Here is a 19,562-nt window from a genome sequence, read left to right on the forward strand (position 1 = left end):
CTCTTTGGGTCAAAGTAATCAAAAGTCTATATGGGCGGGGCGGAGGGTTGGGGATATTATCAAGCAATCACATCTCGGGTATGGGACTAGTCTGGAAGAATATTTGTAAAATTGGTCCGGATATCGATAGACTTGGTTTATCTTTCACTAATTCCTTTGTGAAGCTTGTGTGCAAAGGAGATGATACTAGATTCTGGTTAGATAAATGGCTGGGAGATACAACCCTTGGCGAAAGATTTGGAAGGCTGTTTAGACTCGAATCGGATAGAAATGTAAAGCTGATGGATAGATTACATAAGGATGGGTCAGAATCGAAATTGTCATGGAATTGGGTATGAGATCCTTCAGGAAGATCTATTGCTCAGCTAGAGGAAATTTCGGAAATTCTCAAAAACTTTGTCTTCTCCAACGGGATATCAGACTCATGGTCATGGTCCTTGCATCCATCTGGTTCATTCTCGACGTCGACACTCACCTCTCTTACAGACTCCAACTTATTGTCTACTAATGGAGGATCATTGGAAACTGTTCGACTTAAGACACTTCCGCAAAAGATAGGAATTTTCGTATGGAGGGTCAAGCAACGGAGGTTACCGGTTAGAGTTGAACTCGATAAACGGGGAGTCGACTTAGATTCAGTCATATGTCCTGTGTGTAATCAAGAGCAAGAATCTGTTGATCATGTTTTTGTCAAATGCCCGTTTGCTATAGAATTGTGGTCTCGAGTCATTCGTTGGTACAACGCAAGCAGAAGCGGATACTCACAATTGGAAGACATGTTTAAAGGATACATCAACGGGTCCCTTCAAAGTGTACAATCGAATATGTGGATGGCAGTCGAATGGGTATGTGGGTACATTATATGGCGCAATCGTAACCTTACCATGTTTAAAAAGAAGAAACCCAATATTCCCATGGCACTAAACGAAGTTCAAATCAAGTCCTTCGGGTGGATCTCAAGACGCTCGAGAAAAGGCGGGTTCGACTGGAATCAATGGCTTTTAAACCCCTCGTATTTCGATGATCATGGCTAAAGCCTTCGTGTTTTGTTGCTAATGTTTTGTTGCTCGTGCTTCGTCTGTTTTTGTTAGGTTCCTGTCACGCGTTTATGTATTGCTTTTGGTCATGTTAAGTATGCTACCATTCTTGTAGGTGGCATGGGTCAGTATGTTTCTCAAGCTGCAGCATGTAATCGCATGCTTATGCTGTAATTCCCCTTTTATTTTTAATAATATTGTGCTTTTCAAAAAAAAAAAAAAAAAAGTAATCTTTGTTGAGAGCGTTTTCCTTTGGAAAACGACCTTGATTTCCATATGAGTCTTCGTTTTTTCGAAAAGAAAAGAGAGAGAGAGAGAGAGAGAGAGAGAGAGAGAGAGAGAGAGAGAGAGAGAGAGAGAGAGAGACCTATTTTTGGTTCTGATGAAACTTGCATAGAAATAAATTGATTTAAGCTTCATATCAAACTTGTACGAAATAATAATATCAAATTTAAAACAACTACTCTATAAATTAAAGTAACTCCACCTGAAAAAACTTACTTACGTTCCCTTAAAGTCATTAAAACCACAACTCGGATCTCCATCGAACCATGGCAAACAAATATCACAAATATAGCATATCCTTCTACGTATCTCTAGTTCTAGTCAAGTGTTGTTGATGTTAAAGCGAGGCATGTGATTTCCAAATTTTTGCCCCATGAACCCAGGAAGATATTTTCTACAGATATATGAGAAGTTGCTTGAAGACTTTAGAACGAAGGTACGGACATTTTTAAGGACTACATTAACTTGAGGCAAGAGATTCATAAACCATGTTGCAGAAAAGTCTACCATATGGAGATGGGTGTATCTGAGTCACCAGCATGGGTGTTGACTTGGGCCAATCCTTGGTATATTGCAAGAAATGTAGCCGTAAACTTGGCTAGCTAACTGTGCTTAAACAAAAGCTGTCGATAGTCAAATAGAGTCAAATAGACTTGTAAATAAACGGTGTACACTTTATTGAGATCCCAAAGTATATGGTGTTTAGTATGTAACAATACAACGATCACTAATATAAGTTATCACATCAGAACAATATGAAGGGAAACATACTACTCAAACATAGACTCGGAGAGAGGATATGTTAGGAAATTTATAGCAAAACAATGAGATCACTATTAGTGTTAATCATGATCAAGCTTCAAACATCAATAATTTCTTACAAGTATATTTAATAGGGAAATCTTTAACAGAAAGAAAGATACAAATTGTTCAAAAAAAAAAACATTGGTGGCATCTAACCTTGCTTAATTTATCAAAAAAAATATACGCTAAATCAGCATAGAGAGCATCAGGCGGCTAGAACTTCTGGTTCTGATTTAGGTTGAGTAGTGAGCTGTTCAGCTTTCTTTGAGTTAGGAATGTACTTCCAACAACGTTTGTGAACACCACTAATTTTCTTTGGAGCATCAGCAGCTGGTGCACCTGCACATTAATATACTAACACTTGTTGAAACTAATAATAAGTAGAAAATTAATATGAAGTACTAATCTGGTAACAAATTTTGCAAATGGTAAAATATTGCATAATGAAATAACAACCAATGGATTTGTCATAAAGTTCGACACAAATGATGAAATGCTGCACCAGGTTAGTAAGATGAACAAGTTTAGTCTTTTGCAAGAAAGGATAGATAATAACTTGAAGCAAAAGATAAAAAGATAAAATAAATAAATAAATAAATAAATATATGGTCTATGTTTACCAAAAGTTTAGAAAACTTCATCTACAAAATGTGCAGAGTTACTTTAAAATGCCACATCATTTGGCAACTACAACTTTTCTTTGGAAGCGAATCATTCCAAAAAAATACGGAGTAGAAGGATAAAAAGACAGTAAGCAAAAATGCCATTGTAAGTGTATACTATCACACTCTTTTCGGTCATGATACTTGAACATAAGATTTATCATCACCTACATATACACATTCATAAGCATATCAAAAACATCTTTTCACCAAAATTTAACCAATTATCTAACGTTAACAACCACTACTAAGCTCTCTGTCAAACTGTTCTTCTACTTGTCCTCATGTAATCTTCTTCGTCTGATAATTTGATTAGAGTTGGACAAATGTGATCAGCTGTTTTGGTCAAAAATTAATGTGGTACAAGCATGTGATCAATCCTTTTGTTTTCATCTATCATTTCTCTAACGAATGAAACTAAAGGTAACAATCACGGTTGCAGAACTCGGATAAACTCGTCGAGAACTCAGTTAAAAGTTCGGACCGAGTACTCGGTCAAAACTCGGCCAACCCTCGGTCAATGGGAATTACTCGGCCAAAACTCAAGATTACTAGAAAAATCGGGGTCAAAGTCAAACTTGGTCAGCATCCGATTACTCCCCAAGTTGCGACTACTCCCTAAAAAGTCCCGACCAAGTACTCCGGTACTCCCCGAGTAGGATTATTTCAATTTTGGTAACAATTATGCTTATTGGACGAAAAGGAGGTCAGCCAACATACCTTCACAGGTTAGACCAAGGTTGGAGAACTCGGAACTCGAGGAGAACTCGGTCGGACATTCTTGGGGAGTTCTCGGGAACTTGGGGAGAACTCAAATCAAATGTTGACTTACATTGACTTTTTAGTTTTTTAATATAAATATATATGTTCTAATATAAATTCTACAAGTAATAGACATTGGCTAATTTGCTGAGTTTTTGACCGAGTTTCCGTTTTTGACTAAGTTGGCCGATTTGACCAAGAACTACCCGAGTTGGCCGAGAAACTCGGCCGTTGACCGAGTAATCGACCGAGTTGGGTACAAAAAGGGTAGACTTTCTCCTTGTCAAATATTCAATCTATAATTCATAATTTTTTTGAACGGCGATTTTTTGGCATCAGTAGATCATTTATTTCGACGACCCTCATCATTTGCATGTAACACACACGTTCGGGCGGAAACCCGAACCCGATCGACAGTCCCCGGGAACACATCTATTCGGGAAGTGTTCTAGGTAGATGTCCGTGAACGAATCCGGTAAAACCTCCCTATAGGGTCAATATATACCACCATTATTGGTGTTCAATTTGTTTAAAGAAAATCATGTGATCCCTAAGGATCGAACCCATGACCTCTCCCTATCCCATGACTCAAAGGACATGGGGGAAACCGCTGGGCTATGCCCGCAAGTTCTCTATAATTCATAATTAATTCACCTTATGTTTCTAACTTTTGAATACACGCACACTCATACACACAAACGCACATACCACTCTCTTTTACATCATAAGATAACAAAGTATCCATGTACGATAAACATGTGTCCTACGAATACATGAGTGTACAGTAGAATCTATAGGTACATAATAATGGAATCTGATCTGATAAGACAAAAAACAAATAGATTATTGATATACAAACAGTCTACCTATGGCTCTGTTCTAATCACATCACGCCCGTTAGCCAGTGACATAAGTAAGTACTAGAATTTGTGATAACTAGTCAAAAATTAAGAATAAAAAAATCGTCTTAGTGTTTCTACATCAATTAATTTATCTGCTCTATAAATTAAAACTACATTAATCAAAAAACAATGAAATGAAACAAAATTCAAACGTATTATAACGTGTATACAAATTAAAAAACTCACCGTCTTTGTGAACAATCCCCCAAGCTTTTCCATGTTTACCATCCTGAAATACACACCATATTTACAATTACTTTATGATTTATAGCAAACCCTAACTAAGCCCTAAATAATATATTTATATCTATATATAAATACAAACATTATTATTCGAATATGTTAATAGAGAGAAAGAAAGACCTTGTAGAGATTGATTTTAGTGATCTCATAAGCAACACCAGACCAATGAGTTTTAGCCATTTGATAACCTATTCCCCAATTTGGTAGAAATTGAGCTACTTCAAACAAGTTTTTCTTCTTCTTTCTTTTCGATTTTGAAACTGTCGATGATGTTGTTGCTGATGCAGAAGCAGGTGCTGATGATGATGATGATGATGATGATGATGATGATGAGGTGCTAAATGTTCGTATGATTGTGTTGAACGACAATTGTTTCCATGGAGTGCTAATCGAAGCTACTGATCTGCTCGCCATGTTTTGGTGTTTGGTTGCGGCTTATACAGGAGTATTTCTCACTGGTGATTTTCCCTTTTGTTATGAACGCTATTTAATTATAACTAGTTTATAACCCGTGACTTCGCGGGCTTTGATAACATTATTTTTGCAAGATGGAATTTCGAAACAATATTAAATTAGCATTAGTTGCAAAAGTTTCATAGATTATCATGTGTACAAAAAATGTAGTAAACATGTGGACAAAAGATATAACCGCAAACAGTATGTGTACAAAATATACACTTATACAGTAAGAAATGCAGTTATAAAAGTAAGATGTTCTAGTGTTGTCATGGCCGTCGTTAGTGTTAATATCATAACATGGTTGCTTTCCAAAATCTCTTTGATTATAATCGGCAATCATTCTTTTTTTCTTCAATGCAGCGGGCATTTCTTCGTGACCTGTACAATTTAGTTATGAGTGATGGATGTGTTGAAAATGTAACTGTATGCATGACCGAAATTCATTCCTAGTAGATACAATTCGATTGTCTATGGTAAGATTTTGTTCTATTCTTTTACCAAAACTAAGCGTGGCAACATCTGACAATTTACAACATTTATTAAAGCAAAGTTATATATAATCAGAATTCTAAATATTAGTTATGAGTAACCCATCTTATATCAGGTGCGAGAAATATGATCATCTAACTTTCTAAGAGTAGACTAAAACTCCATCTCATCAATATTTGAATTGGGTCAACCCGAACAATTACTCTTTTGCTACAAAATACTCAAATATTTTATGAATAACTATTTGGTGAAAAAGTTAAATATTATATATGGATGTAATTTATTAAATAAAATGATGTTGAAGGTTTTAAACATTAAATTTTAAAATAACACTCTCATTGACTCTAAACCTAACCTAGTATACTTTCCTTTATGGAAAACCAAACTAATTGCTTGAGGTATATTTTCTCTACAATAATGAATCTTAATAAAGTGATAAGCAGAAGCAAACATTTGTGCCTTGCATTGAGAGCATGATTGATTGCCATTCTTTATTTATCCTCATTGCAGGTTAGCATTAAAGTAGAAATTGGGACTAAAAAAATTACCATAACATTTGAGTTAGTTGATTAGTCATGCTAAACTCGTTCAACACACCGATGATACACAAGTTACATATAAGACACTAAAGTTTGGAAGGTAAAATGTTATATACTTATAGCAAATGTAGGAAATGATTTCAAGGCAGTAGCATACATCTTAATGTAATATAAACGTGAAATTGATAAAAGCATGAATGCAATTGAAACTTAAAACAAAACATCAGACAAACTAAATGGAAAACACGAGAATTTGTACGTTGTAACCTATACTTCTATTTGGCTGATCAGACCATGAACCTTTGACACATTTTATATAAGTAAATGGTTAGTATATTTTTTTGTTTAATTTTTAGGAAAGTTACAATTTGATCATTTTTTTTGCACCTTCAACCGCCTACGGGCTGTAAAAACTATTAAAACTCAAAATATTTAGTTTCTATACTACATAAAACACAACAATTTTATTTGATCGTAACTCTTCAAATAACATTATAAATAATGTTTATCTAAATACACATTAACAAATGAACCAAGAGAATCAGGTAAAAAGAAAATATAGTTTTGGGTGTTGCTTACCTTTCACTCTTTGTTCATAAGAAGTTTTTCACGCATAAAAAGAGCTGCAACTTCTCCATTCAACAGATCTGAAGCGTTTGGGTACAACAAAAGTTGTGGAAGGATCACCTTAAACACGTTCACAAAGTCTAGAAACATATAACAACGACATATCACTTACTTTTGCTTCAGAAGTAGAAATTCTTGTGGTTTAGGTTGTTCTAAAACGAAAATTAAACATACATTCCCTGTTTAAAAAAGAATATAATTATGTATTATCGAACATTGAGCTCCACGTCTGATTGATCACATCCAAGCAAACTAAACCAGTCCTGACAATTAAAACTTATGAGAAATATGTGATTATATAAAATTATTTGCGATTTTTTTCCAGCTAATGAGTTCAAGATCATACTCTTAAACTCACATTTCATCCACATTTGGGTGGTAGATTTTATTAAAGAAACTGGTAGTTGGTTATCTTGTCCATGTCAGTAAGATAACCATCAAAGTTAAAGATCATATTAACCAAAATACAGTATAAAAATAATTATAAATATGAAGAACGAAATAATTAAGATAACTTACGGTCAGCGGGTCCATGAAAATACACATAATATCAAAAACTGAAACCAACTTTGGTAACATCCATAAACCCCTTAAAAATTTATGAATTATAAAGGCTACAGTTAACTAATTTTCAAACTCACCAAAGCCATTTCACAATCTTTAAGTATAATAAAATCATTAGTAAATACAAATGAAACTGGAGAAAACAAACCTTGTGTGTGAGATTTTGAATCTTTTATACTCTTGACTTTTTTCAAAGCTCCGTCTTTACTGCACCTATTAATGGAAAGATGGAAACTAATTTCGTAGAATAGATACAAATATACATAGAATTGATACAACAAAGAGCCAACACCTATTGAGTGAGTCTTGAACTTTATATAGCCTATTTTTGTAAAATCTGAGTGAGTATTGAACTTTATGTAGCCTATTGTCACTAGAAATACTAAGTTAACACTGATATCTAATAGAATCGATACAACAAAGAGCCAACACCTACATATACAAATATACATAGACACTATATTAAAAGAAAAAAAGTGATTTTTTATTAAATTAGGTAGGCTTAGAAAATGTTTTATCAGTCTAATCGATATCTCATGTCATGTTGAAGTAGAGTTTAAAGTCCAACAGTGAATTTTCATGTGTATAGTAATCAACAAACTTATAAAACAAATAACCTTTTATATATTTTTGCATTAATATTATGTTTTGATACATACCCAATTTGATCATGCCCCATTTTGACCCATTAGACAACCTCTTATAAGTCGACACAAGATTGCAGTATATATCTTTTACAAATACCTTTAGGCTTTAGCTGATGTTCGACAACATTTGCTGGGACCATCACATGAATAATAACCATTTGACATTACATGTGCAGCATCAGACGATTGACTTTGTGATGGTTATCTGGATACAAAACTCACCAGGATCTGATTTTTGGGGCCACTTCGTGCACATGTCAACATCTAAAGCCAGTTCGTATTTGGTAATTGCACCTAAACTCACACAACAGATGCAAACCTTTTGCTTGGTTAAAAAATGTATCCAACATCTTTTTTTGAATATCAAAATCAAAAGTGTAAATGTTAGTAAAAGCCCAATGAGAAAGAAATGTAAATATTGATACTATAACTTGAGATTAACTTCTTGTCTTTTTTGATTTGGAACGATCTGTAAATTGGTATTGCAAAGGTAGTACCTATTACTCTATTAGGTTTAAAAAGCCATAGAGTATTACTAATGCCAAAGACACACATACCTTCATCTTTTATTGCAACTTTTTAAGATCAAATTGACCTCTTCCTACTTAGAGTTCACTATCTTTGACCTTGATAAAAAAAAGTAAATATATAATAATATAACAGTATACAATAATCATAATCTTGCCAATCAACACCAACTAAATCATATATTTAAGACTTGAAACGTACATATTCGTGAAAATTCATTACCAAGACCATAGACAAACCTAAAACATTCAGCGAGTTTCAAAATTAAATACTCATTACATAAATTGGAACCCTAAATCAGTTTTACCTGTGAATTTAACCAGCGCGATGAATGTGAATTCGTATTGAAACCCGTCATTATTATCCGATCGTTGTCGTGGACAATTTAGACAGGAGTTGCATGAATCAGTGTCTCAAATGATATTAAATCTGTTGGGTAATCATATATCAATAATTCAATTGTATTGTATTTGACAATCTAAAAAACGAAAAGAATTATGATAACTTTCTAGGATGAATCGCCTTTTTGTGTGGAAAGGAACAAAAGGTATGAAACCCTAAAAAAATGTTTGATAAGGCAGACCCATGTTATCTCAACCCGTGCTTTTTAGTTTTGGGAGGGGTTTTTTAGGGTTATTTTTGACATTAAACAATTGAAATAGAGGAGAGAGAAAAATGTTGAGTGATCAAGCAATCTAATGGTTGTTATTGAAAGTTAATTTTTAATCCAATGGTTCTTTTTACTCCATTTAAATTTTTTAAAGTTTGATTAGCAAAATTTGACTTTGGTATTATATATATTATTATTATAGATAGATTACGGAGTAATTAATTAATTAAAATTAATTTCATTTATGTTATGTATCACTTTACAACCTTTTACTTTGTAGAATTTTTCTTGCTAATAACTTGTTGTTTTCTCTTCTTCTACTGTAATAATTAATTGACTTTTTTCTCAGTCGATATCTCTATTATACCTCATATTGCTAACAACGTTTGTTGGATTTTTTTTTGCCTTTAGAATCCTTTGGTTATCAAAATTTTGCAATCTGCATCCCTCCGTCAACCTGCCATCTAAGTTGTCCATTAAGTACCATCATGTGAGTAACTCGTGATGGGTATTTTTGTCCTTTTCCCCTTTTTCACCCTTTAAAACCCTGACATGCTAAATATAAATACACCTTCAAACTATAACAACCCTCACTTTTCCATTCCGAATTTATCAAATTGCCCTTAGGGTTTCATTTCCTGCTCCTGTGTATTGTCATTAGGGTTGTTAACCAGATAATTAAATGCTCTATAATTAATGTATGTCATTAATAACTTGAAACCTCAACCTCTTCTATTAATTAAAACCCTAATCTTGTAAAGCCTAATCCTAATATTAAATTAATAATATAAATTATAAGTAATAAATTAAATGTGATTTTTATATGAATTAATCTAATAAGAACTAATATGAACTTAGTAAAAATTAATAAAAGTTAGGGACCAATAAATAAATAAATGTATTTTAAATAAATGTAACCTTAATACTAATAATATATATATATATATATATATATATATATATATATATGTATATATATATACACATATATATATATACACACATATATATATATATATATATATATATATGTATATATATACATGTATATATATATATATATATGTATATGTATATATATATATATATATATATATATGTATATATGTATATATATATATATACATGTATATATATATATATATATAAAATACATAAATAAATAAAAATTGCCAAAAAAAATAATATAAATAAATACATGTATAACAATAAATCGGCTAGGCTAGGAAATAAAATAGGAAAACATCTTGATCACTAAGTTAACAACTCCTAGTTTAATCCTAATTTTAATCCTTGAACACCAAGTTTTCATGAATCCTAAATCAATCCCAACTCATGATTTGTTTCCCTATAAAAACCCTCATGTTATTCTATATTTTTGGCACCACAGATAAACCCACAAAAACTGCATATTAGTCGACTGTTTTTCCTCCTGCTTTCCCTCTATTATGTCGACTAAATAACCCTTTGAACCCCCACCTGCAGTCGCCTAATAACCCTCCATCACAACCCCTTTGTAGTCAACATTCACCACCACCAAAGCCTGCTGCAAATCGCTTTCAAAATAGCCCTTCAATCGCCATTGTTCCTGTTGCTATTCAGTTTCTGTGTCGACCTGAATTACCATCCAAAATAGCCCATCTTGCTCTTGTTTTCTTGCTGTAAAAAATCACCCAAAACAGCCCTAACAGCCCTTTTTAGACGATAACTTGCTTCTGTTTTGTTGCTTCAAACACGTGATCAAACAGCCCCACAAACATCCTGTGTTGCTGCGTTTTCTTTTCTGGTTTTCTGCTGTGTTTGCGTGATCAAAACAGCCCCATTGTTGCTGCTGTGTTCTTGTTTCTATCGAACCAAGTCAGACCCAAGATCAAGCTAGTTGGGTCGTGATTCCTTGCTGCTGGTTTTCAGTTTTCATTCGGGTTAAAAACACTACCTTTTCTTGATCTTAAAGCATCCTAAGGTATACCTAGAACCTTAACCTAATGTTACTTATTAATTCATGTTTTGGTTATTATGTTTAACTATGATCTTGAAGTAAGAATAATTATAAAACTATGAACTAATAATAAGATTGAATATGATTATTAATATTGTAGTAAATAAAAGAATTAGATCATGAGTAATAAGAATAAGCATGTTATGTTATAAGTAATATGATTAAGTTAAAAGAATGATTATAAGAATATGATTATAATTATTAAGATTAAGTTGTTAATCTATAAGTATTAAGATAATGAATGGATGCTAATTATGAAACTAGATAATAATATTAATGATATGAATTATGATCTTGAATATGAAGTTAATTATTAAAAAGGTAAAAGATTATGAATATGAATAATTATTATGATTTATGATTATAATTAGGTTATGAGTTAAACTAGATAAGTGAAGGTTTATGATTATGAAGTTAAAAGATTAAGATCATGAATAAGGATTAGGATTAATGGTAGAAGATTAAGTAATGTTAGAAGTTATAAATTGTGATTAATGATAATGATAAAGATACATGCATGCATGCATGCATGCATGCATGCATGCGTGCATGCATACGTACGTAGGTACATGTATATATTGTAGGTATATATGTGTGTATATATGTAGGTATATACATGCGTATATATGTATGTGTATGTATGTATGTATATGTACGTGTGTATGTATGTATGAGTGTGTATTGTGTAGTATATAAGGTTAGTAAATATTATAAGAAATTGCAAAAGATGATAAGTAGTTACATGTATATATATGTACCATCTTTACACTAACGTATATGTAACACATACATATAATCTATACATATATATCATATAGCTATAAACATACACACACACACACACACACATACACACACACACACACACACACACACACACACACACATATATATATATATATATATATATATATATATATATATATATATATATATATATATATATATATATATATATAATGATAAAGAATATATATGTATGTATCATATAGGTATATTTATATATGTAACACAAATATATGATAAGATTACATAATGGTTGATTAATTAGATGATAATACTATTATTATAACTTATAACTTATAAACCTATTTATATAGTAACACTTAATTACACTAAGTATATTATCACCTATATATATATATATATATATATATACATATATATATATATATATATATATATATATATATATATATATATATATATATATATATATATATATAATAAGTACAATAGTAATTTGTTATGTGAAGGTTATAATTAAAGGTAACGTACAAAGACTACAAACATCACCACTACTTGTGGCCTTGGGTGATCCTTGTTGCCTTATGGGAACCGCTTGTGGATTTCGAATGCCATGACTTAGATTCTCGTCAAGAATCCTGGGCACCGGTAACAACAGATCATTCGAGTGACTTGCATGATAGCAACTAAGTTTGGGCGAGATTGTACAACATCTTTGTTAAGAATTATAACCCGAACTTCTTAAACTAGAATCTTACTATAAGTGGAAGCTTTCCATAAATAGTAAGTTTCCAAATATAGAAAATTTTGAGAAATAGGAACTTTTCTCGAAAACCGTCACTGTTAATATAGTTTGCTATATTAATAAACAAACTTTATGTCTATTAGACATTAACTAATTAAACATTAGATCTCTAGGTTGAGATCTCCGATTACATACTTCGTTCATACAACTTGCGTGAAATTACTTGCTTGCTACTAAGGTGAACTTCATAGCCCCTCTTTTACTATTTCTTAACTGTTTTATAAACTTTGGGGTGAGACACATGCTTGTTTTTAAACTGTTTTATGATTAGACACAAGTACTCAAATGTTAAGTATATACATGTTGTTTGTTAACAATAACGGTCACTGCTAATATAATTCGTTATAATAGTAAACATACTTTGTCTGCTGACAATAACGGTCACTATTAATATATTCATTATATTAATAAACATACAATAACGGTCACTATTAATATATTCATTATATTATTAAACATACTATAACAGTATTCATTATATTAATAAACATACTATAATGGTCACTGTTAATATATTCATTATATTAACAAACATACTTTGTCTGTTGACAATAATGGTCACTGTTAATATATTCATTATATTAATAAACACACTTCATTCTATTGATTGATTTTATATTAGTCAACCCTAAATTAAATCTTGTGGTCTAAAAACTTATTATGATTATTAAACCTATGTTGTTCACTCAACCTTTGTGTTGACATTTTAAGCATGTTTGTCTCAGGTGAAGATTAGCTTGTGTGCTGCCCTATGATGCTTAGTTAACTGTTGCATTGGAGTCCACATATTAGACTTATCATTTGCTATTTACATATGAATTTCATTATGTAAAACATTATTATGTTTTCGCTGCAAATTCAAATTTTGTTATAAAACATCTCATTTAGAGTCGTTCTCGTTTATACATACTTGTGTTATGATATTGTGAAGTCATATTTCCCCGGCTCTATTTGGGGGTATGACAGATTGGTATCAGAGCTAGGTTGTTATAGAGAACCAGGATTTCATTTTATGTGTGTATTATGTGTTAGCTAGGGTTCCTTAGCAATCTTTAGGACTATAACCTTTCCTGCCTTAGTTTAAGCGCTTTTCCTTTGATCTTTATACTGCTATTTCATCTTACTTCCTGCTTTTGCCTCTGTTGAAATTCTGTATCCTTTCTTAAGGATATCAAGCCAAAACCCTATCATCTTGCCTGATCCCGACTCTAAAGGATCGGTTAGTATGTGAATGTTATCATATCCATACATATATTATGACCTGACTTCGCCATTGTGATTCAAAGTATTCTTTGACTCAGGCGAAGGGATGTCACTCATGACTCAATATTCCCACGTCAACTATCTAAGTTTGATCACGTGTCCTGACCTTATGGGGTGATATTGTAGTGGAAGTATGAATTAGTGAAATATAATGACGCTTGGCCAACGTGATTATATTACGGTAATTCATATAGAAATTCCAATATCATGAAATATGGAATAGAAAGTGAGTCAAAGAAAAATTCTCAACACATTAATTCAAAATTCTCAATGTTATTACATGAAGGGTAATTATCATCTGATTTATAGATATACGAATAGCTCGTTTCAACCAAACTATCTATCTCATACCCATGAGTAGATTATCAAATTCTCCTATGCCATAAACGTTGTAAAGCTTTGCATTCTTTCTTTCTTAAACAACATATCTCTTTATCTTTGACGCTTAATATTCAAGCTCCTTCACTGGAAGGAATGATGCATATTCTTAAGTGATCTGAAGTGACACCGTGTCCTTACATCGCCCCTACTCATTGTGGAAATTCATACCATCACGACAATAATCATAGATTAGCGAGAACTTGATAAATTGATGATCAGCACATAGTCGAAAGTCACTGCATTAGCATGTCTTCATACCTGTCTATGTGAACATCGGATTATTCATGCTCAAGTTATTATGAATCTTTGTGAATGACGGACTCAATCCATGAGTATATAATAAGGGCACTTACTGCCAGCTTTCTGACTCCAATATTAGTCATGGCCTGTTGGCATTTCAAAGTCAATAGGTGATCCTCATACTCTACCATTCATAACTCACTCGTCAGTAACAACTTCACACTTACACATTTTAGTTCAAAAACTTATGCCCTAATAATAGTCAACAACCGCATTTAAATACAATAGATTTCATTAACTCGTAACATTGTTGCTTAAATATCAACCAAAATTTTCAAAAATCCTTCACTCAATCTTTTTCCAACTTGAAATTTCTGCTTACCAAAATTTTACACACACTATTTTACTGTGCGATCCTCTCAAAATTTTATAAATTTATTTATTTCCATTCGTGCAAATTTTATAAATCGCATATAATAAAGTAAATAAAATTTACCATTACTTATTTTTGACTAGTACATATAAAATTATACTTTCACTTCTACAAATCAATTATTTTATTCAAAAGATATTTTACTTAAAATAAGTACATGTTGTACATAACTCTAGTTTTACTAAGAACTTCGTTTTCTTTTTACATTGTCACCTTAAACAACTCGAACTACTATAAAAATTTTCATTGCTTGTTTATATAAAAAAATTCGTATTATTCTACACCACGTAGTAATCACAATTCCTCTTGCCCTTCGAAACTTACCATTGAGTTCATCATTCAAAACTTTATGTTCTCAGTAACTTTTCCCTTGTAAGGTTGACCGTTGAGAAGATTTTACTTCTGATATCTCATGGCTAAACCACAGCAACCTCGCAAAACGTCAATTCTATGATTTAAAATCTTTTTGGCACAAGAAAGCATTTTTCAGATATTTCCTCGCCCGGTGTAAACCATTCTTTGTAGCCAATGATTCATATTTCTTTTCATCCGCACTTAAACTCATAAGTGAATGATAGATTGACTCGCCATATGTGCGAGAACGTCTTTCTCATCAAGAGATCACACCTTTCGTGCGGTTTCCTATCAGAAATATAATTTAAAATCCTTGATATCCTCTCTAAAGGAATTACCTTAAAATTTTATGGCATTTATGTGGTTACTCAAAACCTTTCTTCCTTCGTGGGTTGCAACTGGCCAATATCCTAGTCAAGTTTCGATCCTTGATTTGACATGTAACTGAAATCATAAAGTTACGTTCTACAACGAGCTATCAAAAACTATTTCTAAGGATAAGTTCGCACGTATTATAATACACTGAACGATATCTTTTCTTAATCACTCATACTGATAATGCTAAAAATGAACATATATTTCATAGCATTATCCTTCAAGAAAGACAAGCTTTTATTTGCAATTGTTCTATTTACAAGTGATATTCGTTTAAATAATAAAAGGTAAAGACAAAAGACAGATTCGACGATTTGAAGACGCAAACGACCAAAAAGCTTAAAAAGTACAAAGTACAATCCAAGTGGTTCAATTTATTGATGATAAACGTCTCAAAATTACAAGAGTACGAGCCGCAAAACGCAAAGTACAAGATATTAAATAGTATGAAAGGACGTTCGAAAATCCGGAACCAGGACCAGAGTCAACTATCAACGCGCGACGCAACGGAGCTAAAATTATAAGTCAACTATGCACATAAATATAATATAATATATAAATAATTCTTAAAATTATATATATATATATATATATATATATATTATATTTAATAAAACCGTCGGCAAACTAGCAAACAAGTACATGTGGTGAGATCCAGCTGGCCATGCGATCGCATGGCCTGGAAGCTTTAAAACCATGCGATCGCATGGCTTCCTGTAGCATGCCACATTCTATAAAAAGCAACGTTTTCTGCCGATTTATATACACAGAATTCAATCTCTCTCACTCTCTGATATATATATATATATATATATATATATATATATATATATATATATATATATATATTTTAATTATAATTTTAATTTTAATTTAATAATAATAAGGTTATGTTAGCGAATGTTGTAAGTGTGTAAGTCGAAATTCTGTCCGTGTAACGCTACGCTATTATTAATCATTGTAAGTTATGTTCAACCTATTTAAATTAATGTCTCGTAGCTAAGTTATTATTATGCTTATTTAATCCGAAGTAATTGTGATGTTGGGCTAAATATTAAAGACGGGGTAATTGGGTTTTGGACCATAATTGGGGTTTGGACAAAAGAACGACACTTGTGGAAATTAGACTGTGGGCTATTAATGGGCTTTATATTAACTAAACAATACCTCGTTAATTTAATATAAAGATTACAATTTGACGTATCTATATATAACCACATACGCTTAATCGGGTACGGTGGGCGGGATATCTATAAATACGAATTATCGTTCATTTTACCGGACACGGGGATGGATTAATAGTTAATGGACTCATTAAAACAGGGGTGGATTACATTCAAGGGTAATTGGTGTAATTGTTAACAAAGTAGTAAAACCTTGGATTACACGCAGTCGATAACCTGGTGTATTCATTAAACAAAGTATTAAAACCTTATTACAGTTTAAGTCCCCAATTAGTTGGAATATTTGACTTCGGGTATAAGGATAATTTGACGAGGACACTCTCACTTTATATTTATGACTGATGGACTATTATGGACAAAAACCGTATGGACATATTGAATAATCCAGGACAAATGACAATTAACCCATGGTAATAAATTAAAATCAACACATCGAACATCATGATTACGGAAGTTTAAATAAGCATAATTATAATTCCTTTATTTTATATCTTATCGCACTTTTTAATTTTCGCAATTTTATTTATCGTCATTTTATTTATCGTACTTTTAATTATCGCATTTTTATTTATCGTCATTTACTTTACGCTTTAAATTAAGTTGTATTTATTTTTAATATTTTACATTAGGTTTTAATTGCGACTTAAGACATAAAATCGACAAACCGGTCATTAAACGGTAAAAACCCCCTTTTATAATAATATATATATATATATATATATATATATATATATATATATATATATATATATATATACAAATATAGTTTTAAAAATATAGCGTTAAACTTGGCTAGTTCCCTGTGGACAAACCGGACTTACTAAAAACTACACTACTGTACGATTAGGTACACTGCCTATAAGTTATGTAGCAAGGTTTAGATATATCCACTCTATAAATAAATAAATAACTTGTGTAAAATTGTATCGTATTTAATAGTATTTCACAATAAAAATATAACTATTTCGTATACGCTGCTGCACACATCACATACCATCCTGAGGGCATCTTAGTAATTATGGTATACTTGTATATAAGCCTGATTAGTGACTGCTCAGCTGACATCTCCTTTCGTCGATTCACATTAGGAATCTCTATGGTTACTTTCCAGGAATTTGAAAGTTGGTACCATCTCTAACAAAAAATCCATGCATCAAACTTCATGGCTGTGATCTCCACAAACTCCTACATGTTTGTCTGCTATAGTGTTGTGGCATAAAAAGCTCAAGGTTTTAAATGAGCTTAGTAATGTTTCTAAAACTTCATGTATTTGAATTACGGAAATGCGTGAATAACACTATCTTCTCTTTTTGAGGAAATCTATTCGGATGAAACTCCTGTAATTCCTTTGGATTACTTTCGCATTGATAATAAGATGCACTTCAAAGAAGAACCTATAAAAGTTAAGGGTCATAAATGTAACATCCCGGCTTTTTCCGTTTACTTTTCGTTTAATTATTTAGAGTCCGTTATATGATTATAACATCTTCCGTTAAAACGTGCTTTAAATTATCTCGTTTAGGTAATCCACGCACCCGCTTTAAAACTTGAGGGACTAAATTTGCCAATGGACCAAAGTGGTGACTAGGTCAAGGTGGTCAAACCTCATCCCTTCCACTTGAAATGTCCCGTTCTTATTGATTAAAAACGTTCCATATTAATTGATTTCGTTGCGAGGTTTTGACCTCTATATTAGACGTTTTTCAAAGACTGCATTCATTTTAAAACAAACCATAACCTTTATTTCATCAATAAAGGTTTAAAAAGCTTTACGTAGATTTTCAAATAATGATAATCTAAAATATTCTGTTTACACACGACCATTACATAATGGTTTACAATACAAATATGTTACAACAAAATAAGTTTCTTGAATGCAGTTTTTACACAATATCATACAAGCATGGACTCCAAATCTCGTCCTTATTTAAGTATGCGACAGTGGAAGCTCTTAATAATCACCTGAGAATAAACATGCTTAAAACGTCAACAAAAATGTTGGTGAGTTATAGGTTTAACCTATATATATCAAATCATAATAATAGACCACAAGATTTCATATTTCAATACACATCCCATACATAGAGATAAAAATCATTCATATGGTGAACACCTGGTAATCGACATTAACAAGATGCATATATAAGAATATCCCCATCATTCCGGGACACCCTTCGGATATGATATAAATTTCGAAGTACTAAAGCATCTGGTACTTTGGATGGGGTTTGTTAGGCCCAATAGATCTATCTTTAGGATTCGCGTCAATTAGGGTGTCTGTTCCCTAATTCTTAGATTACCAGACTTAATAAAAAGGGGCATATTCGATTTCGATAATTCAACCATAGAATGTAGTTTCACGTACTTGTGTCAATTTTGTAAATCATTTATAAAACCTGCATGTATTCTCATCCCAAAAATATTAGATTTTAAAAGTAGGACTATAACTCACTTTCACAGATTTTTACTTCGTCGAGAAGTAAGACTTGGCCACTGGTTGATTCACGAACCTATAACAATATATACATATATATCAAAGTATGTTCAAAATATATTTACAACACTTTTAATATATTTTGATGTTTTAAGTTTATTAAGTCAGCTGTCCTCGTTAGTAACCTAC

The 19,562-nt window shown here is 31.8% G+C and overlaps 1 protein-coding gene and 1 long non-coding RNA gene across 3 annotated transcripts; both read right to left on the minus strand.

Annotated features, from left to right (window-relative positions):
- Positions 1-2,260: 2,260 nt before the first annotated feature.
- Positions 2,261-5,109, minus strand: LOC139870525 (uncharacterized). The gene is made up of 3 exons (XM_071858312.1): positions 4,816-5,109; positions 4,639-4,681; positions 2,261-2,465 (listed from the first exon to the last, which is right to left on the minus strand). The coding sequence occupies exons 1-3, from the start codon at positions 5,107-5,109 to the stop codon at positions 2,332-2,334; spliced, it is 471 nt and encodes a 156-aa protein (XP_071714413.1). The 3' UTR covers positions 2,261-2,331.
- Positions 5,110-5,376: 267 nt separating this feature from the next.
- LOC139872754 (uncharacterized) lies at positions 5,377-9,109 on the minus strand. 2 transcript variants are annotated; one of them, XR_011767151.1, is made up of 5 exons: positions 8,856-9,109; positions 8,118-8,314; positions 7,522-7,586; positions 6,762-7,072; positions 5,377-5,532 (listed from the first exon to the last, which is right to left on the minus strand). It is a non-coding gene; the product is annotated as an uncharacterized lncRNA (long non-coding RNA). The 2 variants fall into 2 exon arrangements; XR_011767150.1 differs by having other exon boundaries at positions 6,762-7,586.
- Positions 9,110-19,562: the final 10,453 nt, after the last annotated feature.

Source organism: Rutidosis leptorrhynchoides, chromosome 10, assembly GCF_046630445.1.
Source record: "Rutidosis leptorrhynchoides isolate AG116_Rl617_1_P2 chromosome 10, CSIRO_AGI_Rlap_v1, whole genome shotgun sequence".
NCBI classification, from domain to species: Eukaryota; Viridiplantae; Streptophyta; class Magnoliopsida; order Asterales; family Asteraceae; genus Rutidosis; species Rutidosis leptorrhynchoides.

What these genes read in the sequence shown, in the direction of transcription:
- LOC139870525 (XM_071858312.1), bottom strand. Translation starts at nt 5,109, where the DNA reads ATGGCGAGCAGATCAGTAGCTTCGATTAGCACTCCATGGAAACAATTG. An exon ending in CTAAAATCAATCTCTACAAG is followed by an intron (nt 4,682 to 4,815) that starts GTCTTTCTTTCT and finishes TGTGTATTTCAG; the next exon opens with GATGGTAAACATGGAAAAGC. An exon ending in GGGGATTGTTCACAAAGACG is followed by an intron (nt 2,466 to 4,638) that starts GTGAGTTTTTTA and finishes ATTAATGTGCAG; the next exon opens with GTGCACCAGCTGCTGATGCT.